Source organism: Triturus cristatus, chromosome 6 (assembly GCF_964204655.1).
Source record: "Triturus cristatus chromosome 6, aTriCri1.1, whole genome shotgun sequence".
Taxonomy (NCBI): domain Eukaryota; kingdom Metazoa; phylum Chordata; class Amphibia; order Caudata; family Salamandridae; genus Triturus; species Triturus cristatus.
Window position 1 is genome coordinate 12017165 of NC_140589.1, and position 27184 is coordinate 12044348.

The 27184-nt window shown below is 47.3% G+C and overlaps 1 protein-coding gene across 2 annotated transcripts in view; it reads left to right on the top strand.

The window, feature by feature from the left end:
* Nucleotides 1-27184, top strand: part of PPP2R5D (protein phosphatase 2 regulatory subunit B'delta) — a 502545-nt gene that overhangs the window by 222985 nt on the left and 252376 nt on the right. For both annotated transcript variants that reach the window (XM_085610117.1, XM_085610118.1), the window contains exon 7: nt 1032-1162. In XM_085610117.1, coding sequence (XP_085466243.1) covers nt 1032-1162 — 131 coding nt within the window. The remainder of the gene's footprint in view (nt 1-1031; nt 1163-27184) is intronic.

Consider the following 27184-nt stretch of genomic DNA (forward strand, 5'->3'; position numbering starts at 1 on the left):
GCAGTTTGCAGTCTTGCTAGTAGAGAGGTGTGGCTCACTGGTTAGAGGCGGCAGACCCGTAAGCAGAGAATTGGCCAGGGACCAGGGTTCAATTCCCGACGCGGCAGGGTCGTGGACCAGGGTCAAAACGGACTCGATAATTCTCGCCTCGGTACCTACTCTAACCAGGAACACACTCGGCAACTCTGGGCATTAAACTTGCCTCATCTCTACAACGGCCCCCCACAGACGCTGGGGATGCCTGGTTTCACCTTGGAGATACCCAGAAAGGGACCATCTCACAGGGATAGCCAGGACGGGTTCCCCAGCGGTCTATAGCGCCGGGACACCTCCTCGTGAGGTAGCTGTTCGCGCTTTACAAATATCAGTATTATTATTATTATTATGTGCTTGGACAGAGGTCCCTCAAGGTGGCACAATTTGTGCTGCAGCCCTTAGGGACCCTCAGTCCCTAGATACCAGGGGGACCACTTATTACGGACTTACTGAGGGTGCTAAAGGTATATCCAATTTTGGGAAAGAGCCCTTGCACTGGGGTCCTGGTTAGTATAATCGCTGTGCACTTCCAGTCGAAATCGCATCTTTTACCAGGTAAAATGTGAGGGTGATAATGTAAAAAAAAAAAAGGGGGTGCATAAGTACATGCCCATGTTTCACACCTCAGGCAACACCACATGTCACTCACTATGATCAGGTGTCATGCAGCACTCGCTACAGAAAAGTCCATAAACATCTGTTGTGGTTGATAATGCGACACGTGATATAAGAGTATCACCTACTGGACTCTTTCGCAGATGGTGTACTTGGCATTTCATGTCATCAAATCCAGTCCCTTCTTCTAGGCCTACTTTCCAAGGAAGCAGTGTCACATATGTTTTATAAGGATTGTCCGAGGACGTAGGTTTGGTTACTTGTGCTTTGGTAGAAGATGATCATTTCTGTGAGAATATGTGCATTATGAACATAGCTAAAGGTTACTTTTGTTTCTCGGCTTTGCTTACACTGCTTATGTCTTTTGTTGTATGACGCAGCTGCTGGATTTGTTTGACAGTGAAGACCCACGAGAGAGGGATTTTCTAAAGACCATTTTGCATCGGATCTATGGGAAATTCCTGGGCCTTCGAGCATATATCAGGCGGCAGATCAATAATATATTTTACAGGTACGTTTCCAGGGTCGTTCGCTCAGCAGATGCCTACTGTGGCTACTGTTTTCCTGCAGATCAAAAATGTGGAAATGGAAATATGCTGTAGCTTGACAAAGTTATGGAACTGTAAAATATGCCATCCCTTTTTAACAAAAAAAAAATTCTTTCATTGTAGTCTGTGCTTGCACAGCCCTTTTAGTATATCGTTTGATAACGTATAATGTTACGTCTGTGCACCTCTTCATATGTTTGCCATCTTCACTAATTCCGGTTGCAGGAAACCAGCATTCGCAAAGCCAGTAGCTTGGTGGCCAAAGCCAACTTGGCCAATGCTTGTTCTTTTTTGGGTCACGTGTCATCCTTTGGAAATGAGTGAACTTCGATTGATCCTTGCTGCTACTGTGCTCCATCCACCATTAGGCAGCTGGTTTCTTTGTCTTTTTGTTTTTGATTGTGCTTCTTGCTGGGACTAGAAATGTCACATGTCAGTGCCTTCTACTGTCTGATCTTCAGCTGTCCATCACAGCACATCAAAAGTAACGCATAAACATTCCGCTGAAAGTGAATATTGATAATTTGGGACTTGGCGATTCTACCTTGTCACGTGCGTCCTGAGCGGGGCAGAAATATCACACATTTCAGAAGTGTAAAAATTCTAGAGCATTGCAAGAAAAGAGAAAAAGAGTTGCTCCTTTAGTTACAGCTGCTGAACATATTGCAACTTTTCTTTGGCAGAAACCTTATCCTATAAGGATTGCTAGAATAATTGCTTCAGGTCTAGTTTGATTCAAGAACACTACATGTTTTAACTCTTTTCAATAAATCTTTGCTTTAAAAAAAAAAAAAAAAAAAAAATCTATGTTCATCTAATGCATAATTGTTTCTTTAAACAATCCTACACTAAATGTTCAGCTAATGTGCTACCCTTTGGCGTACCCAGCCCGGCAGCCTCAGCAGCTTCCTGCTCCAGTAACCACCTTCAGTTCAGGATGACCATGAACACGTGGGGCCTTACTTGGAAATATTCCTTTTAATTATATTCGCACCCTAGTATGTTTTCTTTTTTTTTATACTGTAGGTCCCATTTCTCGTCGTCTTTACATGGTTTTGTTAATCCTGTCTGCTTCATGCAAGACTAGTTCAACATGTGGTAGAAAGGTGAGCAACAAGAATGCTGTTCAAGAAGTCTCCTGCTGGACTCTTAGAATAAGAATCCTATGCATTGCTTGGCAAACCTATACTGCCCTCCTGTTGAAAGCTTTTTGGGCAGTCCTATGTTTTTCCTCATGGGGACTGGACAATTGTGAGAGAGTGCGTCTTTTGCATGGTAAGCATTACCCCCACCCCACCCACACTTTTTGCCTGGTTTTGATGTGGTTTCAAATGTAGTGCATATGGTGCCTACCATCCAGGACCCCTGTACCAGTGCGCCTTCCCTAGACCACACCCCGTACTTCTGCCCCCTCTAAGTTCATAGTAAATGGTACCCCGGGTATCTAGGGCCTGGGAGCTAAAGAAGGTCCCTTGGGACCCCCCTCACTAGGACCGTGCTACTGCCCTTGCTGCCTGCATGCCCCTATGAGGGAGAAAACAAACACTTCGTCGGTGCCATGCCAGCTAGCGCTGCCTGACAGCATAGGGAAGCCAGCCGTCTAGCAGGCCTCACAGCCCTAAGACAGGGAGCACAGGTGAGGGCATATCTACATGAGCAGATGTATATATTTGATATTGGGCACCATTTCCTAATATTGTAAGTGCCAGTGAAGCCATAGATTGTACATGGGCTGGGAACTCGACTGCCACAGCACCATGATGGCATCGCGTTAGTTCTCATCATTATCTACCATGAGATGATGTCCATTGTTGAGGGGTCTGAAAAAGTCAACTGCAATCCTTCCCCAGGCCTGCTCAGGGAGATCAGACATTGAGCGGGTGCAGAGTCAGTTTGGGAGATGGACAGTTGCACATATGGCAAGCCTTCAGTTCTCTTTAACTCATTTGTCAAGGCGTGGGAACCACACTTGATCCCTGAGGGCTCTTTTAGTGACAGCAATGCCACATTGTCCTTCGTGTGCCAGTAAAATAACTTGTTGCCTCAGGCTTTCATGAATAACTATTTTCGCCCCTCTTAGTACGACACCATCATATGTAACAAAAAGTTCCTCCTAAACATGCTTGAATATCTGGTATTCAGCGTTCTCGGCCAGCAATCGAGTACATCTCTTCCATGATGCATTGCAAGGATTTCTCTAAGCTTGAGCTGTTGGAATCTGGTTCGGTAGAAAAAGCTGCAGGCACACTTGACTTTTTTTGTAACATTGATGTAAGCCCATAACCCTGTAATCAGTCAAGAGAATGGGATCATTCCATGTCTGATGAATCTGGTATCATTCAAATTTTTATTATGCTTTCATCAAAGTCCATCTTGCTGCTATTAAAGCAAACACAAAGGGTCTGGTTCAAGGATCTTTCTTTAGGGTTCCACCGATTTGAGGAGGACGACTCCTTGAAAGGAGTTTAATCTGGTCTCATCCAAATTGATGTCTCCCTTGTTTCAGCCCATGCATAAGGCATCATTGCAGCACCTTTCCTGGCACGAGGCCTGTTTGGTGGCAATTACTTTGGTTAGAAGAGTTGGTGAGCTTCACGGTCTTTCTTCAGAAGAGCCAGCGTTTCATAGTAATAGAGAAGCGTTGGCAACACTTCCCTCTTTTTATTTTTTTCCCAAAACTGATTCCAACCTTTCTTATAAATCTAATAATATCTTTGACGGAATGTTTCGTAGTCCTTTCTCTCCAGCAGAGAAAAGTACTACTTTGACATTGATGTTGTGGAGTGGTACTTAATATCACGCTATCGTGCAGTTTCACACCCTGTCTTCTGGAGTAAGCCCTGCGAGTATAGTGATAACTTTGTTATCTAGTTTTGGGCAGTAACCACTGACTGTCCAAAGAAAAGGGCTCATGCGGTCCACCATAATGTGGACCATGCCATGAAATTCAAAGCACTGAAGGGACGTGCAGCTAGGAGCATCTTTTCTGCCGCAGCGTCATCCTTCACCTCTTCCAAGTTACAATGATAAACTTAGATGCCAATTCCTGGTGGCCAGCCTCTGGCCAGATAAAGCTTCAACTTTCAGTTTCTTCACAAATACCACAAGTGTGTTTTTCTGAGTTCATTGGTACATGCCCTTTGACTTTAAATCAGCTTGGTCATATTAGTGGCTGCATCAGTATCTGTGCGGAGTGCTCCTTTAAAGCTTAGAGATTAACTTTCGATGGTAGTGCAAATGCATTCCGTGTCGAGCCGTTGTATTAGATACTGCGAAAAGTCGATATGAAGAGGCAAATGGTGTCTGAGATGGCAGTTTTGCATCCAGTTATGGTTTTAATGACTATGCATCCTCCCAGTGGCATTCCATAGGCCACCGGGGTGCTGTGGGGCCCGAGACAGTTGAGTATCTCTTAATTGCCTCTAGGAATGGCTCTCTTTCCTCATACACAGTATCCGAGTTGGTTTTAGCACTCTACTCTTCTCAAAATACTTCCTTCGCCAAAGGGATCCAGCGAAACAGCTTCAGAACGCATCAGATACCTTCAGAAATGGCATCAAAAGTCCCAGACAGCTGCATGGCTGAAAGAATCTAGAAAAAACAACAGCTGATGGACAGAATGCCGAACAATGTCATACATTCACCCCAGTACAGAGATCTGGGCCTAAATCCATCGTTTTTTTGCTCACCATGCCGTTCCAGTTTGAACCCAGCCATATGCAAATCAGTCTTGACCCTGTGCCTCATGGGAACAGTCCAGCCCGAACTGCCAAGCCATGTCCTCCCTGGACTGGAAACAAGCTTCCTAGGACCAGTTTCTGGCTATCAGCCGTCATCAGCCAGGATAGCTTGTTTTCAGTGACACAGTGAGCCCAGGACCCACATCTGGACACCCCCTTTTGTACCGCTTTGAAAGAATCTAGACCCTCCAAAGTTAGTTAATAGATAGCTAAAGTTCTAGATTAATCGGGCCTTCGAGGCAGGAACAAGAGTTGAAGGTGCCATCTGTTGGTGCTGTCAAAAACTCCAAGACACTTATGAGATACCAGGTCTTTTGGAAGCACCTTCTTGTTACATTGAAAGGGAAATCTTGTGTCTTCTACGCTGGGCTCAATTGCTGCTGTTCTGCTTTCTGCTATATATTTATTTTCTATTTATAGCTTTTTTTTTCATTAAAAGGTAACATAAATCAGAAAATTAACAATTTTCTCTTTACTGTTAACCAAACCTGATGGATTTTCTTAAATTAGTTATCGAAAAAGCTGTTTTCATTCTTGTAGGAAGCGGACTCTTTATATAGTGGACCAACAATAGGTACGCTGCGCCGAGAGTCCAGGCAAACCCCAATCAGTTTACAGAGGTGCAAATGACACCACATATGCTCTCTTTTGTGGTGGTGTGTGCGAGCAGTTAGGCATATAAGAGGGCAGTGCAAAGCATTTATTTCCTACACAAAGGCAGTAAGTGAGATGCGTGCAATATCGACTTGTGGAGCGGTGTTTACAGCCCACCCCTATTCAGGAGAAGCTTCCCTACCCCCAAGCCATCAGCCTGTGCCTTCCTGATTGGCCCTCTAGCTTCCAAGCAACCCTGAGCCCTCCTCTTCTCACACCTGCAGAAGCCCTTTAAGGGAACCCTAAGACGGGCACCTCTATCTTGTAGCCCCAGCCCCTCTGTGCCCTAAACAGCCCAATGAACGAACAGCAAAGAAGGTGGTAAGAAGGGCTTATTTACAAGCCCCGTACGCAGCCGCTGCACCACTTTTTCCTATACTAAAGGTGACTCACCGCTGTCGCAAAGAGCTTGTAAATAAGCCCTAAAGTGTGTGTGAAGTGTGCTCGATTTTGTTTCTGCGTTTTTCGTTGTGCCCATCAAATATCCTGTCAAGATTTAAAATGCGAAATGCTACTTTTACCTCAACCCAGACAGCCTTGTCCTCGTTTGGCCCATTACAATTAAATTTGAAACGAAGGAACTGAGCTGTACAAGCGGCAGTCAAATTTATCAAAATTCATCAAATCCAAAAGCCATTTTTAGGTCGAGTTTCGATCGACCTGTTATGTCTCTTCTGTGGGGTTTTGCAAACCCGCTGATTGCCACTGCCTACCATCTGTGGCATTCAGAAATGCTGACTTCTTATTGGTGCATTTCTGTAAAAGTCTCTCCTTTGTGTGTTCAGCTCTCTTTCTGGCGATTCCACTCAAAGTATTTTGGTCGGCTATGACTTCCCTCCTCCTATCTAGCTATTGCAGTCAGGTGTTTTTTTTTATATGCTGCCTGTGCTCCCGAGTACTTGAGCGATTGCACCCCCTACCACTCCCCGTTGTTTATTCTGGCACCCGGCCTCAGGCAGCTGGAGGACCCCTGGTGATTATTTAAATAGGTATGTCAAATCTGCCAGGAGAATGCCGCTGGTTTGGTCTGGCTCCGGGCACCTCCACGCTCATTAGCGTCCTTTCTTTGGCTTTTCGCATAAGCTCACATGTGTGTGAGGAAAGATGCGGGCGAAAAAAAAGAAAGCAAAGGGGAAGCAAAAGTTAATTTTTTTATTTTGCTCTACAAATTGTGCCGACCTGTGGAAGAGGATGCTTTGTCCCTTGCAGACACGCACACAGTCTGCAGCTTTGGCTATAAACATCAGTATGTTTCCAGGCTGTTGTCTGCAGAGCACAGCTGTCAGCTGCTTGGACGAGGAACACTGGCACATTGAATCAAGGCCGAGGCACAGCATGCTGTAAACTTTTGCCAAGTCGAGCAGCAGCTGCCGGAGCCAATGGTCACCACTTTTGGCTGGCTGTAGTTGCGGCAAACAGCCATGTTGTGAAGGGAGTCCTGTGTGGGTGATGCAGATGTAGTTTCACTGAATGTTCTCCACATCTACTTAGGCCATCAATCACCCCTCACAGCAGTCAGCCCTAGCTGCTTTCTTGTGCACTCATGTGAGAAAGTGCCATCTTTCTTGCATGGTATGCCCCCACTTTTTGCTGAATTGCTGATGTACTTTGAGTATGCCCTGGGCTCCCGCCAGAGTGGGGGTCAGAACCAGTGGGGCCAGTTGCTGAGTACAGCAGGTAGCCTGGAGAAGCTCACGAAGGCCGCATGCCTTTGAAGCTTCCCCTGCCCATCCTGGGGAGGAGACCTTGCACCTCACCCAGGATGTGCATTGTTGCAGGCCCACGAGAGCGGATGGCTCTCTACCCAGGGGTCCAGCACCATGTCTGCTGGGTGGCAGCCTAGGCAGCCTCTCAGTCAGGACGCTGGTTGTTGGCTAGTTTCAGGGGGCATCCCTAAGATGCCCTCTGTCGTGCATTTTACATTAAATCCCACACTGGCATCAGTGTGGGTTTAATGTTCTGAGAAGTTTGGTATCAAACTTGTCAGTCTTCAGTGCAGCCATCATGGTGCTGTGGAGTTCGTAATGTCGACCTCCCAGCACCATATACTCTTAAGGCATCACTGCACTTAAAGGGCCCAGGAATGGACCTGGGTACTGTAGGGATACAGGGCTCATGCACCTGTACCCTCACCACTGGCATAGGGCACCCAGCTAGAGGGGTGACTGATGTATGCCAGGGCAGTGGTTAGTGGGCATGGCACACAGGGATGTGTGCCATGTCCGTTAGTTTTGGTCTGCACCCAGTGTGTGTGTGTGTGTGTGTGTGTCAGGGTACAAGGCCTCTAAGGGTGGCACAATGAGTGCTGCAGCCCTTAGGGACCTTCTCTGGTCACAGTGCCCTGGGTACCCAGGGTACCATTTACCAGGTGCTGACATGTGGCTAGAGATGCCAATTGGGTTTAGGTTTCAATACAGTTTTAGGGAAGGAACAAAGGCCCGGGGCTCCTAATTGGCAGGAGCCCAGGGCACACTCAGTCAAAGTACATCAGCAATTCAGCAAAAAGTGGGGGCATACCATGCAAGAAAGATGGCACTTTCTCACATGACTGTTTCAACGGAGGAACAAGAGTGTTTATTATTGTCAATGATACATCATATATACTGTTGGCGTGTGCAAGGAACTGTTTTTATTTATCAGGGAAGCTTTGAAATCGAGCCCTGACACTTCTTTGGGGAAAGTCTGCTGGCGCCCTTACTCGCCTGTTGTCCTGCTGCCGCTCCTGGGTTCTTCTACAGCGTGTCTCCCCTGCTGCTGCTACACTACCGTGCGGCCGAAGAGCGGGGAGACTACATCTCCCAGGCGCCCTAGCGCCCGCTTCACGCCAATCACGCGCCCGGAGGCGCACAAAAGGCCGCAGCTCCTTCCGCGTCGCGGGAGGCGCGCGGGCCGCGCCGGGCTGAGCCCGGGCAGAGGGTGGGCCGTCTGTGGCAGTCAGGGGCCAGAAGAGGCCGGGCTGGGCATGTTCTCTGCGATCTTCTGAAATACAAGGTATTGTGTGTAGTGGCGCCCGTCAATTGTAACCATGGTGAAAAAGAAGTGCACAGGAACTAAAGCAAATGCGATGGTAGGAGCAACCCTGGACTCCTATTTGGTTAGAGCTGCTAGTGTTCTGACTGAGGAAATAGAAAGAACGGAAAGGTGCTTGTCAATGGGGGTAGGGAATAAGACCTCAGTCCTCATTCATGAGAATCCTGATACCCCAGTCTTAATCACACCGCAGCAATCACCTGGTATCCCCAGGGATCTAGTAGACCAGCTGGAACACCTGCCGTCTCCACCATACACTACTGAACACTGTGTGTCCATCTCCTTATCACCCATGCAAGAGCCCCCGGTTGTAGAGGCCTACTCATCCCCCCCCATTTTAATCCAGACACGACGCACAAGAGCGGGGGGCCTGGCTCCAGCTGGACGACCAAAGAAACAGCCTGCGGGACGATCTGCTAAAATAGGCTCGGGTCCCTTGTCTCAGGTGGAGGTTTTACCCAATAAACTCTGGGTAGCAATCAGGAAAAAACTTGATGTTATACTGGCCCCTATCATTGACAGATTGACATCTATTGAGGATAGATTTTCCTCATTGGAAGTGAAGCTTAATGCCATGACAACAATCGTGCAACCTTCTACCCTGGAGTTGTCAGGAAAAAGCACTTTTGATCAAACACAGTGCTCGGTGCCGGTGTTAATGAAGGAAGCTCCCTCGAATGTCGATCATTTGCCCCTTCCAGTGGAGGCAGGCTCTTCTTCTCACATCCTGATTCCAACATCAACTTTGCCTACCCAAAACTCCCAGACTGATAATGCTTATCACAATAAACCTCCTACTACCGATCCTATCCCCATTACGAACGTAAAAAAAACGTATCCAGGGAAAGGACTCCCGTTTGTTAGAGAGGCCATCCCTTTGGTTCTCGTCCTTGCTAATGTTCCTCATCTAAGACCAGGCCAAGCAGAGACAACAACTGCGCTAATGGATAAAGCTTTATATTGGCTTAGCAGGAATATGAACTTTGGAGGAATGGGTGGGCAACAACAACTGGCAAGAGAAATTATAATGGCCAGACGTGTCCCATGGCTTGGAAACAATGTGAAAAAGTTTGGGGGAGATTGTGTTGTCATTAATTTTGCTACTATGTATGTACTACCCAATGTTCTTGCCAATTTATTGCCACCCCAGAAAAGGGATTCCGGTATAATTCCACTTACATTGGATTTTTTTATTGGTAATCCCAGATCCCTAAGATGTAATATGATGCCATCACTATCTAATGGCCCAAATACAGTTATAGGGAGAAGGGCACTTTTAAGTTTCTCTAGTGATCTTAGACTAGAAAATAGATATAATGCCTTGTCCGATCTGGAGGAATGCGATTGACATAGGGGGAGTGATGCCTACCCTGCCCAAATGTTCCCCCAAGAAAATACGTCGATCAGAAACAAAACCCAGGAGGAGACAATTGCCTGTACTGGCATCCGAATTTCTATGTACACCCCTACGAGTAACCAACAAAGAGTGGTATCTGTTTGTAATAGCCCATTTGAACAAATGATTCCTTCTGGCAAAACTGTAAATAATCCTTTGACAAGTGAAAGGTGTAGATCCCTACAAAAATTTCCCAATGGTGGTAGCAAAATATCACTGATATCATGGAACATTGCAGGCATTGCCCAGAAATTGTTGTCTCCTGAATGGGGCAACTTTATTGACAAATATGATATCTGCCTATTTCAGGAGTCTTGGGCTGTTGATCCTGTTTTTAGGGCTGGATATCTTAATTTTTATATTCCTGCAAAAAAAACCACTAAAGGGTGGCCTCGTGGCCTGGGTTCGGCAAAAATTAGACTACAATGTGGTATTGTTAAAATCCTCTGACAAAGATATCTTAGTGTTTAAACTCAGTAGGGCTAACGAGAGTACCCTTGCCATTTTTAATGTGTATGCTAGGGGGCAGAGGGGAGGTCTTAGCTCAGAGACTATAACATCTCTGGACCTACAATTAGAAAATCTTCCCATTCACATTATTCCTATTGTAGCAGGGGATTTCAACACCACATTTGAACCATTGGGTAACTAGGTACAAGAGCTATCAACAGAACAAGATCTTAGATGGGGAATTCCAAGGCTTGATTTACCCCCTGTTAAAAGATGGTCAAACGCTGCAATTCAACTTAAGGCGTTGTCTGGAAAGAGGCCTTAGGGCTGCAAATGGGCGTACTAGATCTGATTTGAAAGGAGAAATTACCTTTGATAATGGGCGTTCCACCAGCCGTATCGACCTATATACTGATTGATCTTAGGATATGGCATAGACTTGATGACATGAAGGTAACATGGCGGCTCGAAAGTGACCACAACCCTCTATGTACTGATTTGTGGACCACTATCAGAGAGCGAGACGTGACCCATGCTGAGGGAACTATAACCTCGGATTTAGTGATCACAAATTACAAACGCCGTGTAAAATGGAACAAAATAATTGAATATCCAGATAAGTTGGAAGCCCTTAAAGCTGAAGTAGTCAAGAGTACCAACTACCTTATGTCAAGAGTCTTGAGCGATGATTTCCCACAAATTGTGATAGAAGCCCATACTAGTCTATTTGATAACTTGAAATCCTACTTCCTAAAGGATGTGAAGCCAGGGAGACAGGCTTTGAAAATTAATGATGCTAGTTGGTTTGTTACTTCATGTAGAGTGGCTCGACAGAGGCTGAGTGAAGCCCTAAGGTTAAGAGATCATCCGGGGGTTAGGGAGGCAAGGGATCATTATAGGGAGGTGCAAAAAAAAGCTAAAAAAGACTGGGATCAATCATGGTGGCAGGATTTAAGAAGTGCCTGTGCAGCGAAGGATTCGAGAACCTTCTGGAGCATTGTTAACTGGGACAGGGGTGGGCGTCCAGAGCCCCCACAGAACAATGTTCCCCAGGTACAATGGGTTGAATTCTTTGGACCTCAGTATGCTAGTAGAATAACCAGCGAAGAGGTTTTACCATCACACTTTGAACATTTTTATTCTGGTACAGTGTTTTTTATCAAGGATGTCGAGGCAGCACTTGACTGTGTGGCAAAGGGAAGAGCTCCTGGTATGGATGGAATTCCGGCCGATATCTTTTTAAGTGACAAGCCAACTTGGTGTCAGTACATAGCCCTTCTTGCTAATGCAGTGGCCAATGGAGCTCCAGTGCCCCCATCCTGGAAGGGTGCTGAGATAATTCCTGTTTTTAAGAAAGGAGACAAATCCCTCCTCAGTAACTACAGGCCCATAAGTCTTATTGATTCAATACAAAAGGTTATGGGTCGTTTAGTGCTAGGAAAAGTACAGACCTGGGTAGAGGATGCTAACATTCTGTCCCCATTTCAAGCGGGATTTCGTTCCTGCACCAGTACCATAGACCAAATTTTTCGGTTTATAACTATTTACTGGAGGAACGTGCTCCTGAACGAGGGGTCACTAGACGCTGTTTTCGTAGATCTTAAATCAGCGTTTGATCTGGTCCCTCGGAGGAAACTATGGGGTGTGCTCGGTGACCTGGAGATGGCTCCAGAACTGCTAACACTTCTCGCCCGCTTACATGAGGGCAATTTTGCAAAAGTTAGATGGGGGGCACAGGGGGAGGTTACCGACTCCTTCCCTGTTGGGCGGGGTGTCCGACAGGGGTGTGTGTTGGCTCCTACCCTGTTTTCCCTGTATATCAACGGGGTAGTTGAGTATCTTTCGGCGGCCCCCACTGATGCTCCCCTTCTGGCTGGTAACCATGTTCCTGTCCTCATATTTGCGGACGATACTCTGCTCATCTCCAGGACTCCGAGCGGCCTCCAGAAGGCCATTAATGCATTTGTAGAATTTTGCTCCTTAAGAGGGCTAGAAATAAACACCTCAAAAACCAAGTTTATGGCTTTTAATCAGCATAAATCTTTTAGAGGCAGTATTTTATTACACAATGAGCCATTGGAACAGGTGAGTGCGTTTACGTATCTCGGTATCTCTCTCCAAAAGGACCTGGGTTGGAACCACCACTTGGGTCTCACAGCACTAAAACCACATCAACATATAGGGTGTTTGACCAAGAAATATAAATTATCTTTTACCAAACCAGTTACTCCTGCCCTAGAAATCTATAACGCTAAAGCAGTGAGCTCGGCCCTTAATGGAGCTGAGCTCTGGGGATTTAATGATTTAAAACAGCTAGCAAGACTGGAAAATAAATTTTTACGTAATCTTGCTAGTGTCCCACAAAGCACTCCTACGATCCCGCTCCACCTAGACCTAGGGAGGAAAAACATAGCGGACATAGCAAAGCTACGGCCACTCCTCTATTGGAGGCGTCTCTGGGTCACCCCAGAACTTGTGCAGTACGCTATGGGTTTCAAGGATGTGATCTTGAGGGACTGCTTCCACAGAGTAGGTTGGCTAAAGGAGGTTAGGTCCCTACTCATTAAACTGGATCTAGAGATACTATGGGACAATCCCGAGACGGCAGTGTTTCCATCTAAGGTGCAATTGAAACAGAAATATTGGGAATTGGTTTATGCATCTGTAGGTCATTCCAGTACTCCAACTAGCCTAACAGGTCGTTTTCTGGATTTTAAATCATGGCCAGTGTGTGAGGTCTACTGGGATTTGATCGAGAGGCCCATTGATCGAAAACTTTATTTCCAGTTCAGGATAGGTAGTTTGCCTATCAAGACCTTCACCTGTAAATGGGCTTCTAGAACTGATGACAAATGCCACTACTGTCTGACAATGGCAGAGACCATTCCCCATGTTTTCTTTGTTTGTCCGTTATACGCGGCCCCACGGCGGAGATGGCTGAGGCCGATCTGTAGCCTGTTGGGTGTCCGGAGATGTGTCGTTGCGCTGAGAATTTTGGGGTCTGACTGTAGCCCTAGTATAGCTATAGCAGTTGCTAAATTTCTAGGCTGGTCCTGGATCATTCGCACTTGCACTTTAAACAAAAATGTTGCTGCTATCTTATCTTAAGATGTGCTTTTTATGTAGGATCTGTTTATTGTGCTGCCTCTTCTCTTTTAACTGTTCTTAAAGTTTTTAGATATCTGACAGCATAGGGAATTTAATAATTTTTTATCCTGTAATTGTAATGTTTTATGTGTTTTTTATTTGTGTGACATGTGTTGTATGTTTGTGCTTTTATGACAAACTGTCGAAATAAAGCTATTGAATTGAATTGAATTGATTTATCAGTGGTTATGCTTCTGGATTGAGGCTGCAGGCATCGTCAGGAGGCAGGTCACGGGTCGCCGGATGTCGGGTCAGGATCACCGGGGGGGGGGGGGGGGGGGGGGGGGAGGGGACGGACCTCTTCGTGGTGTTTTTTGGTTTAATAACAAAAATATGATGCTAACCAATAACAAACCAGGCTCATTGACCATGGACTTTTTCAATATCAAGGTGGAGCCTAAAATAGAGACAGTTCTAGACTTGATTGAGCCTAATGTCGCTAGAAAATTATATATGCAATTCAGGTATGGAACACTGCCCTTGAGAGCTTTTACAGGAAAGTGGTTGACAGATAACCTTTCTGATTGCCCAACCTGTGGAGCCACAAGCGAAACTGATCTACATGTTCTTTTTTTTTTTGCCCCACATATAAATCTATCAGAAAACAGTGGCTCCTACAACTCTGTAGGAATTTGGCGACTACACATTGTAAGGTTGCCTACAGAATCCTGAAGACTGATACAGCATTACCTATAGTCTTCTCGGTATCACGCTTCTGGCATGCTGTGTGGCGAAGGAGATGTTCCCTTTTATTGTTTAACCCATAGGCCCAACTAAACAGTTACTGATTTTATGTACCACTGTTTTTATAAATATTTTAACTTTTTACTTTTATTCATTGTTTTAATGAATTATTCATGAATTAATGTAATCTTTATTGTACATATCTTTTACGAACTGTAATATTCTCTCTAACAAATGTATGTCTTTGTTGAATTGATTATCTTTTATGGTCTATGACCGAAATAAAGATTACTTTGATTGAGAAGACCCCCCCCTACCGCGACCAGAGCGGGTAAGAAAATCCGACGTCCCAAGGCACCCTGCACCCGACGCCCCACGGCCTTGTGTGCCCAACCCAACAGTGCCTAACCAACCCTCTACATCCCAACTTACCCCTCGAAATGGTAGTCACTCCTGGAAGATCCTCGTCCCCGAGCCTGCAGTGTTTCTTTGTCCCGGAGAATCTCCATTGAAATCAACAGGGCACCCGACCTCAAAACAGCACCCTGCACCCGGCCGCCCTAGTGCTGCTGAGGGTGCCCCTTTGGTGCTAACTTTGTCTCCAACTTGCCCTGAGCTTAACCCTAGGAGCTTTGCTCCCACAACCCCGTGGCCTGCTTGCCAGCAGCCACCAACCGGAGCCCCCTATCCTCAATAGGATAACATTGGGCCTCAACACTCTGCACCCGGCCGCCCTAGTGCCACTGGGGGTGCAACAACAGTGCATCACTGACCCTGAGAAACCCCTGAGTCTAACCCCAGGACCCTAACTCCAAAGACCGATTACCTACCTGGAAACCGATAACCTCTTTTTCGTCATAGAATAACATTGACACTTTTTCTCCCAAAAAGTTTCTAAGTGTCGACTTTTGAAATGCAATAATATTCTTTAAAAATCGTACCTCTAACCAAAACGCATTTTCTCAACTGTTTTCAGGAAATGTCCCAGTGCTGAATCTAGGTATCCAGCACTGAGTAAGGAAAAGTATCATTAACATAACTTACCTGCTCAGTGAATTTCCTCCCGTAGGATTAACATTGGTGACTCTATGTGAAAAAGTTTCTAAGTGTCGACTTTTGAAATGCAATAATATTGTTTAAAAATTGTACCTCTAACTAAAACGCATTTACTCACCTGTTTTCAGGAAATGCCCCAGGGCTGAATCTAGGATTCAGCCCTGTGTTAGTAAAAGTAATCTTAAAAGTAATTAACTGCATTTTAGTTAAAAAGCCCATTCATTCGAATGTACTATACCTGCAATGTGTTGCAAACTGCTTACTTAAAACTGTAACCAAAACCAGTACAAGTTACACTGCAATTTTGAACTGTGTTCTTACAAGTAGTTTACTGCTGAAAAGTATTTTTATGCTCATCTGTACCAGGCTTGCTCGGTTCTAGAAATAAAACAGTATATTTTTTTATACAATTGGCCTAGAGTTCAGTTCTTGTGTGTGAATTCATTTGCTGACTGAGTGGGTACATCAAATGCTTAACACTGTCCTTTGATACTGCCTTTCTGCTCGACCATGCTACCACTTTAGAGAGTAAGGTTCTTTCTAATTGTAACCTCTGCCAAACCTCTGGAGACCCTTGGACTCTGTACACACTGTACCTCACTTTGGTGCAGTATATCTAGAGCCAGTTTCTTACACACTACACTTAAAAACCTATCCGTCACCCCTATGGCGGGCCTTATCAATCCTGAAGGCAGGGTGCTGGGTTTTACATGAGAGGGTGCCCCTGCATGAGCAGAGCCCCTCTGCAGCCTTCGGAGACCATTCTCTGGGGTTGTCGTGATGCAGCCAGACATATGTTTAAGTGCATTATAACCCCGCGGTAAATGCTAACTTTAAAACGGCTGCTTAGAAACATGTTGTGTTTGGTGTCAAACACCTTGGAATCATACCTCCACAGCAGTAACTGCTGTGGGAGGTATGATTCCACCTTCCAAAGGGACATATGTGGGTCACCGGTCTACCCGGTACCATCTTTCTCGACCTAGCCAGCACACAATGAACGCTGCTACCCACAGACACGATTCTGCTCTCCTGCTGCTGAGCCAAGCTCGAGCAGAGGAAGGCATGACAATAGGCATCCGGTCACAGGGAGGTGTGACCACCTCCCACACAGGGTTTAGTGTATTTGGGCTGGGTGAGTGCACTCAGAGTGCCAGAAAGTCTGCACTGTGGGCACATTTGGTGTCCCTGTGCATAGTCCAGCTCAAACCACTTCTGGGAGCCATTGCCTCCTGCTCTGGCGCGAAACTGGACAAAGGACATGGGTGTAGCCACCCCTCTGTCCTGCCCCTCCCCTAGGAGGGTCCACAGAATCTTCCTAACCCCTTCCCATGGGTATAACGTGGGTTACCTGACTACAGGACTTTAGATTTTACCTGGACAATGTTCTGCTAAAAAGAAACCAAGTACTTTGACTGCCTGCACTGCGCTGGACGACTGAAGAATCTCCCTTGGAGGAAAGTAGTTACTCCTCTGCAAAAGCAGGCTCCTGAGGACTGCAAAGATTTCAGCAACACAGGTGGTGGGTTCCCGAAGGTCCCGGAGGTAGATCCGCTCTCTCAGTGACTCTGAGACTAGTATCCCTCGTGGGGACCGTGCAACCCGAACCCATGTGCACCTCGTACATTTGCAGTTGCATATGCTTGTTGACGATTCCGAGCTTGTGCATTGGACTCCGTGTAGTCCTGACCACGAGTAGTATTTGCACCGAAGATATCTGGCCTCGACTCACCAAGTGTCCTGTGTCCTGGTACTTTGCAAACTTACTTGAAGTCTCCTCGCGATCCCTGGTCCGTTGGCCTGTGGGTCCTGGCGAGGGTCACCTTGTTTGTTCTTGGTCTTACCTGGTTGCTCCAGACGTGCCCTGACTCTCCATTGCTTGGAGCGTCCCCTGGACCTTGCTGGCCCACACCGTAACCTGTTTCCTCTGACCGCATGGGTTGCATTTGCCAAGGCTTGTTGGTGCTCCAGCCGGACACCGACCCCTCAGCACTCGACATCCTTTGTGGGACAGCTCACCTCCGGATCCTGGTTGTCCTCGACGTCTCCTGGTCCCCGTGGCTGCAGAGTCAAGCAACCCTTCTTCGCTCCTGAAGCACTCGACGTCGGTGGGCATTCGACTACTGAGCCCCTGGTCACCTGAAGTGACCCAGACTATGTCCCCTCTGCTTTCAGGTTCTGCTCACCTCGAATCCAGGCTTGGATTCCACTGGGCACTCTTCGCCCTACTGGCAGCACTATTTCTTTGCAACTCTCCATTGAAAACGACAAAGGTTTCCTACACCACTTAACCCCTATGCAACCGGCTCCTCTAGGATAGGTAACACGGGTACCTCAGTACTCACTGGTGGGTTGGCCTTAGAACCTCCTATGTTCCAAAGGGTTTGCTCGATGTCCTCATAGAAGTGTCCTTAAACTGTAACTTTGCAACCACGACTTTCTCATAGAGTTGTACAGAGCACGCGTTTGTGTTTCCTCACTGCACCTGTCCTCCGTGGGCTCCCTGTGTCACTAGTCTGGGTGGTTCCTTGGAGTCCCAGCGATTATAGGTGCTCTAGGCACTGTATCTAGTCAAGGCGTTGTACCATTTATTTTTTTAGTATCTGGTACGGTCTCCCCCTGCAGCCAGCGGTGTAATTTGCTATTTACGAATGTTCTATTGATCCAGTACTGTGGCCTATTCTCGTATAGAGACTAGTAGAGAGTGTTATATTAATGAATACATATTTCTGATGGATACTGCTGCCTGTGGATTCCTCACCTTCTGAATACCCCCTGCGCCAGCATTCCGCGGACATTTTTTCCTAGCTCTCCCACGGCGACAAGGACGTCATAATGCTGTGGCTCCGCATTACGTCACCATAGCCATAAAAAGGACCTTGTCGCATGAGGACGTCCATTCCCTTTTTTCTGCCTGGGCGACGCGTAACGGTTTTTCTAGGGGCTCTCCAATTTCTTTAGAGAAAACATTGTATCCTCGAAGATTTCCAATGGCTACTTCTAGGAAGACTGGGTTTAAGCCCTGCAGGGAGTGCGGCGGTCACATGTCAATCACTGACTTGCATGAAGATTGTATTTGGTTCTTATCGTCAGATCACGACGTCGAAGAATGCCGAAGCTGCAGGAAATTGAATCCAAAGGCCATTAAGGAGCGCAAGGCTAAGCTGCTTATGGCCAAAGCCAAAAAGGAGAAGAGGGGTCGCAAAAAAGTAAAGTCGTCATCTTCTCATACTTCGAAATCGAAAAAACACAAGTCTCTAAGAGGAGGCATGGCTCTCGGCACCGTTCGTCGAGGGTTAGGGCTTCGAGGTCGCTTTCTCCAGCCAAGCGACTTTGAAGAAAGGACTTTTTCTCCTTCTCCGATTCCATCTCCACGGGCGACGCCGGTTCCATCTCCGGTTCCGAGGTCGCCAGCATCGAAGGGCTCTTCGTCGCATGAAGGATCTCCGGCCCCTGCTATGTCTCCGACGCCCAGGGAGTCTTCTCCAAGCAGTGTGGCTTCGCATGTGCGGGCGCCATCCCCGGCTCCGCAGGCTCCGGTTCAGCCTCAGGTGGTTCCGCTTCAGGAAGGTACGGATCCATAGCCTCCTTTTCCTGTTCCTGGATCAGACCCAGCGCATTTTATTAATGCAATGTTTGGCATGTTTGCCAGGGCCTCTACTCCATCTGGTGCGCCTTCGGGCCCCGTGGGTCCTTTGGCCTTTAACTTGGGTTTTGCTCAACACTATCCTCAAGCACCCTTTATGCCATTGTTGCCGTCGACTCTGGCTTGGCATTTCCCGGCGCCGAGGTCTTTCACTCTGGCTCCGCGGACTCCTTCGGCTGTCGAGTCGGTGCCGCCTCGAATTCGATCGACGCCGAGGTTTGAAGCTGAGGCTCCTCCATCGAGGTCGTTGATGTCCTCACCAGCACCGCACTTGCCGCCGATTCTTAAACCGCGCTCTAGGAGAGAGGCGCAGAGGCTCCTGGAAGAGGAAGAATATGCACAGCATCAGGAGGAAGGAGAGATTGTTGTCTGTGGATGAGTTTGAGGGCTTACAGGAGGCCAGTGGGTTGGATAACTCTCCTGAGTATGATCGCTCATCACCAAATTCTGGAGTATTGCAAGACATTGCTCCTTATGTGGTAATAAGGAAGGCAGCTGAGTTGCTTGATCTGCAACTTCCTTTAGCGGAGGTAAAATCTAATATCCTGACTGAGGTTCTTAATTCACCTTCTACAGCCTCTGAACCTCTGCTACCCTTCAATGAGGGTTTGACGGAGCCTATTTTGGAGGTTTGGCAGAAGCCTTTGTCTGCTCCTGCGGTTTCTTGTTCGATTTCAAGAAGGTACAGGCCTGCTCCTGGGGATCCGGCTTTTCTGTCCTTTCATCCGTCACCGGAAAGCTTGGTGGTCCAGGCTTCTTGTTCGAAGCAGTCTTCTGGTTCTTACCCTACCATACCTGGTGATAGGGATTCTAAAAAGATGGATCAGGCAGCAAAGGTGTTCTCTTCTGCTAGTATGGCTCTGAAGTCCACTAATGCAACCGGTCTTCTTGGGAGGTACATCCATGCTTTGATGGACTCAGTCAAGCAGTTTGCTCCAAAGGTGCCTGAAGAGGATCGAAATAATTTCTTGGAGGCCCTTTCTGATTCTCAAGCTGCGGCCCGTCAGGTGATACAATCTGGTCTGGACACTGCTGACTCACTGGCTCATGTGATGGGGTCTTCTATAGCTACAAGAAGACCAGCATGGCTTAGATCGTCCGGATTTTCTCCCGATGTTCATGCGACTCAGGTGGATTTGCCCTTTGATGGGTCAAGACTGTTTGGTTCTAAGGTGGACTCTGCCTTGCAGCGTTTTAAGGATAGCAGGGCTACTGTAAGGTCTCTGGGCCTCCAGGTGCAGTCCAGGGATACGGCTACAACCTGTATCGTGGTTTCGGAAGAGGTGCTTTCTTTTGTGGCTGCCACCAGGCTCAACAGAGCCAGCAGCCGAACCCTTCGTACAAATCGTACAGAGGGAAGAATAAAGGGCATCTTGGGGGAGCCTCTTGGCAGCAATCCTCCTCCACTTCTCCTCCCGCCACTATTGGTACTTCAGGAAAGCAGTTCTAGATCCCCCATCTTAGAACATGTTGGTCCGGTAGGGGGTAGGGTGTCCGGCTTTCTACAAGATTGGAAACTGATCACTTCAGATCGTTGGGTTTTAAATCTTGTAGTGAATGGGTACGCCCTCCCTTTTTTTAGAGTTTCCTCCTCCTTACCGTCCTCACCAGGGTTGGTGTTCAGAGGACCACTTGCTGCTTTTGCAGCAGGAAGTTCTTACCTTGCTACAGAAAGGTGCGATAAAGGTGGTTCTGGAGCAGGAAAGGGGCCAGGGATGCTACTCCCGGTATTTCCTGATCCCCAAAAAGGACGGTCGATTAAGGCCAATCTTGGACCTCAGGATTTTGAACCTTTACCTCAGACAGGAAAAGTTCCAAATGTTGACCTTGGCTCAGGTTCTACTTGCGCTGCAACAGTAAGACTGGATGGTGTCCATCGATCTGCAGGATGCATATTTTCATCTTCCCATCCTGAAGTCGCATAGGCAGTATCTCCGGTTCAAGGTAGGATCGCAACACTCTAGTCTCACTTCCGCACCTAGAGTCTCAACGAAGGTGATGGCGGTGGTAGCGGCACATCTCAGAAGGTCAGGGGTTCCTGTTTTCCCCTACCTGGACAACTGGCTGTTGAAAACAGAGTCTCCAGAGTTGGTGTTTCGCCACTTGCAAGCAACAACAAAACTGTTGTTCAAGTTGGGTTTCTCAATAAATGTACCCAAATCTCACCTGGTGTCTTCTCAGCGCTGCCTGTTCATAGGGGCAATAATGGACACTACTGTGTGTTGGGCATTCCCCCCTCCGCAGAGGACAGAGGATTCTCGACATACAGCAGATAATTCCTTTATTTCACGATTGAGCGGTTGTTCCAGTCCTGCTCGGTCTGTTTGCTTCCTCCATACTGTTGGTCAGTCATGCGCACTGGCACATGAGGGCACTCCAGTGGTGTCTCTGCAGGAAGTGGTATCAGCACAATGGCGATCCTGGGGAGAAGGTCAGAATCTCCAGAGAAGCTGCAGCGGAGTTGACTTGGTGGCAACCTGTCTCAAGGAAAGCCCTTTCAGCTTCCTCCACCTGTGGTCACAGTGATCACGGGTGCCTCCACTCTAGGGTGGGGTGCTCATCTGGGGGATCTGGAGGTCAAAGGTCTTTGGTCTCTAGAGGAAAGGTCGCTTAAAATCAGCCTTTTGGAATTTCGGGTGATACGTTCGGCATTAAAGATTTTCCTTCCTTCCCTTCGTGGTCAGTTGGTTCAGGTCCCGACGGACAACACTACCGCGATGTGGTACATCAAAAAACAGGGAGGTGTAGGGTCGCATCGTACCTGTCGAGAGGCTCTGCGACTCTGGTCCTGGGCTCAGAACCATCAAATTTGTGTGTTTGGAAATCTAGCCGGTGTGGTGAATGTTCGTGCGGACAGTCTGTCTGCATCACTCGGCCGATCATGAGTGGTGTCGTCATCCGGAGGTCGTCCATCACATCTTGCAGATGTGGGGGGTCACCTCGGTTGGACCAATTTGTCACCCATGAGAACGCTCACTGCCCGTCGTTCTGCCGTATCCGGTGCAGGGAGCGCTGGGGGACGCATTTCAATTGGATTGAAGCTCACAACTCCTTTACGCGTTTCCTCCCATACCCTTCTTCGGGTTCTGAGGAAGATTCGCCAAGACTGGACCCAAGTCATATTGATCGCCCGGATTGGCCAAGAAGGGTGTGGTACACAGATCTTCTTCACCTCTCATCGCACCCTCCACTCAGTCTCCCTCTCAGGGCAGACCTCCTCTCAGTCACTGGGGCAGGTTCTACACCTCCAGAACCAGCACCTTCATGCCTGGTGATTGAACGGGGCAACCGGAGTACATTCTCTCTCCCACTGGATGTGGTGGGTATTATTTTATCGTCCAGGCGACACTCCACCAAGTCTGTTTACTCATCGAGATGGTCTAGATTCGTTAAATGGTGTGGAGAGAGAGATCCATTGATCCTTTAAAGGCCCACTTGTCAGATGTTCTTCAGTTTTCGCTGTCCTTGGCCCAGCAGCGTTGTGCTGTGGCGACTGTTAAGGGCTATTTGTCGGCGTTTCTATGTTTGCCAGACCAGACGTCTTTATTTAAGTCACCCATTGTCATGAGGTTCATTAAGGGCCTTACAAATAAGTTTCCTCCCACACCTTTCATTATGCTTCAGTGGGATTTTAATCTCGCCCTTACCTTTTTAATGGGTTCACCATTTGATCCTCCTCATGCTTGTCCTTTGCGGCTTCTTTCTTTTAAAACGGTCTTCTTGATTGCCATTACCTCGGCTAGGAGGGTAAGTCAGCTTCAGGCTCTTAGTTCGAAGCCTCCATTCTTGACCATTCACGCAGATAAGTTGGTTCTACGGACCATGGCTGCTTTCCTTCCCAAGGTGGTTACCCCTTTCCATATGGGACAGTCCATTACTTTACCCACCTTTTATCCTCCCCCTCACCCTTCCAAGGAGGAGGAGAGACTTCATCGTTTGGACCCTAAGAGTGCTATCAGCTTTTATTTGGACAGAACAAGTGGTCTGAGACTGGATGATCAGTTCTTTGCGGGCTACGTTGGGAAGATGAAAGGCAAGGCTGTGCACAAGCGGACTCTCTCCAGGTGGATTATCTTGTGCATCAAGATCTGCTACGCCTTGGCCAAGAAGGAACCGCCTGAAGGTATCAGATCATTCCACCAGAGCTAAATCTTCTTCTGCTTTGGCTAGAGATGTTCCTGTTATTGATATGTGTAAAGCAGCAACTTGGGCCTCCCTCCATAGTTTTAGATTTTTTTGTCTAGTCAGGTGGACACCCTCCTCCGAGAGAGTTACGGCTTTGGGATTCTATTCAGAAGGTGAGGAATCCACAGGCAGAAGTATCCATCAGAAGAACAAGTTACTTACCTTTGGGAACGCTTTTTCTGTTGGATAAAATATCTGCCTGTGGATTCCTCACTGTCCCACCCGCCTCCCTGTTGTCCACCTGTTTCTACCAAAAAGATGCTTTATCTGTTTAACAAGTGTTTTTTAAATATGGCATTATCATACTTGTTTTAATAGTGAGAAAATGTTGATCTTTTACTATTTCTCCATGCCCTTATTCGGTTATGCATGTGTGTGTGCATGTATGTATGTATGTATATGTATGTGTGTGTATATATATATATATATATATATTTATATTGTGTGTGTTCGAGGCATATGAGCTGCAGATCACACACTTGCATTAGATCGCCATCTGGTCTTGGGCTCGGATGCTTGCACCTTGTTGTTGTCTTGGAAGAAATCTTAGTAGTCATGAGATGGGTGACTCCTCCCTTGGACGATAGTGCGCATGGGCATAGACTCCGTCCTTAGATTGTTTTTTTCCGCCATTGGGTTCGGATGCAACTTTTGCGCTCCGGTTCGAAATCTCTTATTCAAATTTATTCGACGTGCAAAACTTCCACAAACTCTTCGGATTGACTTTGAACATCTTCATCTTTGACTCACCTTTCATCGGCTCCATTCCGGTTGTCGATGTGGGCCGCTGGGCCTATCCACGCTGTAAGGCTTATGGCTCATGGAAAGAACGCCATTCAAGAAATGCCGCCAGTGTGGAGCAAAGTTCCCGCACAGTGACCATCACAAGGTCTGCAACCTGTGCCTCTCACGTGAACACGATGAGTCCAGCTGTCCAGCCTGCGCATCCTTTCGATCGAAGAAGACTATTCGAGATCGAAGGGCTCGACGTCACATCATGGCGCAGAGATCAGCTCCGGAACCAGAGGACATCTTCGACAAAGGCCCGGATGTCCTGGAAAAAGATTCCCAAGCTCTAAAAATCGTGTCGGAGGCAGAAGACTAAGACGAGCCCATCACTCCTGGTCAACGAGTGAGTACTACTGCCCCTACCCCAACCCCACCACCAAAACCGAAGGCACTGGTCAAGACTTCGCCTGTTGGCCCTAGTCGTGACCGAAAACACACTTCAGAAGCCCCGCCTCCAGGCCCGGCTCCGAGGAAAAAAGACAAGCCTTCTGGTTGCTCGGGACCGAGCAAACCCCACGTAATCGTCCCGCGGGCGCCTTCGGCACCGAAACCAAAGAAGCACTCTGCTCCGAAATTGGTTCCAACACCTTCCACCTCCAAAGACAAATCGGCCCCAAAAACCTCGAGGACTGTGGATAAGCTGGCTTCGAATGCTTCCAAGCCTAAAGATCCCACTTCGGCTCCGAAACCAAGATCCTCGGAACCAAAAGACAAGCCTAAGGACTCTACCACGCCTCCTAAGGCTAAAGGCCATAAAACTCAACACCAGCCCTGCTCGGAACTGAAATAATCAGCACCAAAGGCGGTTCCCGACGAAGAGGAACTTTTTCATCCGGATCCTGTCGATCCTAGGCAGAAAAAGATTTATATTAATCCTGAAACAGGACATGTCACAGCTGTGCTATGTAAGAAGGTAGACACAGCACCTGCCCCTACAGTGCCTGTGAAGGACTCTGCTACATCACCTATGCCTCCTTCTCCTGTACTTCCTTCTAACCCACCTCCTCTCCCTAAATCTATTACACCACCTCTACCTGTAACTTCTCCACCACATACACCACCTCCAGATGATGATGATGACCGAGGGGTGGGGGGTTGATCCAAATGACCCGTTCACAGATCCAGACAACCCACCACAGGGTGATTGGGAGTACCCTGTCCCAACAGATCTACCAGACCTCCCAAGCCCCCAGCCATACCCCTCAAAACCATCTCCCCCAGACGATAATATTGGTTGTGGACAACTGCTTAATAGGGCTGACGTTTATCACGGCGTCACAATGCACTCAGACACAGCAGAGGAGGACTTCCTTTTGGATACCTTCGAACAGTCCCAAAAGACAGTGCAAATATTGCCAATGATCAAGGGAGTCATTAAGCATGCCCTTGAAGTGTTCAAAGATCCCGTATGTGCCAGGATTCTTAACCCTAGAATTGATCAGAAATATAGACCTGCCCCTATAGACCCTGCTTACATTAAGGGACAAATGCAAAAACAACAGTTGATGGACAGAATGCAGAACAATGTCATACATTCACCCCAGTACAGAGATCTGTCCTAAATCCATCATTTTTTGCTCACCATGCCATTCCAGTTTGAACCCAGCCATATGCAAATTAGTCTAGTCTTGACCCTGTGCCTCATGGGAACAGTCCAGTCCGAACTGCCAAGCCAGGTCCTCCCTGAACTGGAAACAAGCATCCTAGGACCGGTTTCGGGGTTTCACCCTTCTTCAGCCAGGATAGCTTGATCTGGTGTTGGTAGACAGCCGCACACATCGCGCTCTGCAGTGGTGGAACACAAAAACTTGTCCAAAGGGCAGCCGTTCCTCGAACCTGTTCCACAGATAGTGCTCACGACAGACCCATCACTCACAGTATGGGGAGCCCATCTCCTCGGACATACAACCCAAGGCAAGTGGACCACTCAACAAAAAGTGCTCCACATCAATCACCTGGAACTACTAGCAATATTTCTAGCTTTAAAATCATTCCAAGTACATGTACAAAACAAAGCTGTCCTGATCTGGACGGACAACATGACAGCCATGTACTACATACAAAAATAAGGAGGCACACACTCTCTGCAGCTGTCCCAACTCACACAGAACATTTGGAGATGGGCCATCCCACAAAATATATATCTACTTGTCGAACACCTTCCAGGAGTTCACAATCAGATTGCGTATCTCTTAAGTCGACAGACACAACAGATTCACGAATGGAAACTACATCCCAAGGTTCTTTTACCATTTTTCCAGATGTGGGGCCAACCAGACCTAGATCTATTCGCCACACACAAACGCAAAATGCCTAACCTTCGCCGCCAGGTTTCCACACCAATTGTCCAAGGGCAGTGCGATATGGATGAACTGGTTAGGCAGATTTGCGTACGCTTTTCCGCCACTCCCACTGATTCCACTAGTGGAACACAAGCTCCGAAAACAGTCTCTCAAACTAATCTTAGTAGCTCCCACATGGGCACGCCAACCGTGGTTCACAACTCTGTTGGAACTCTCACTAGTTCCGCACCAAAAACTACGCCTGTCCCCATCCCTGCTAACGCAGAACCATGGAGATATCAGACATCCAGATCCAGGTCAGCTGACTCTGGTGATCTGGCTCCTGAAGTCCTAGAGTTCGGTTACCTTAACCTACCACCGGACTGTGTGAACATCATTAAAGAAGCCAGACGCACTACTACTAGAGCTTGCTATGCTGCAAAATGGAAAAGATTTGCCATTTACTGCACCAACAACCATATTGATCCACTGGATGCCTCCATCCAGAATATCATTTGCTACCTACTGCACTTGCAAAGATGTAATCTAGCATACTCATCCATATGTTTACATCTAGCAGCACTTGCTGCTTATCTGCAAAACAGACAACTCTTGTCACTTTTTAGAGTCCCTACAACTAAAGCCTTCATTGAGGGCCTGAAAAGAATCATTCGTCCCAGGTTACCACCCTCTCCAGTGTGAAATCTAAATATACCAGGCTCATGGGACCACCATTTGACCTTTACATAAATGCGAATTGCAGTTCCTCACATGGAAAGTAGCTTTCCTTATTGCCATTACCTCTCTTAGAAGAGTAAGGGAGTTCCAGGCTTTAACCATACAAGAACCATTCTTACAATTACATCGTAACAAGGTGGTTCTCAGAACAAACCCAAAATTCCTTCCTAAAGTAATCTCTCCATTTC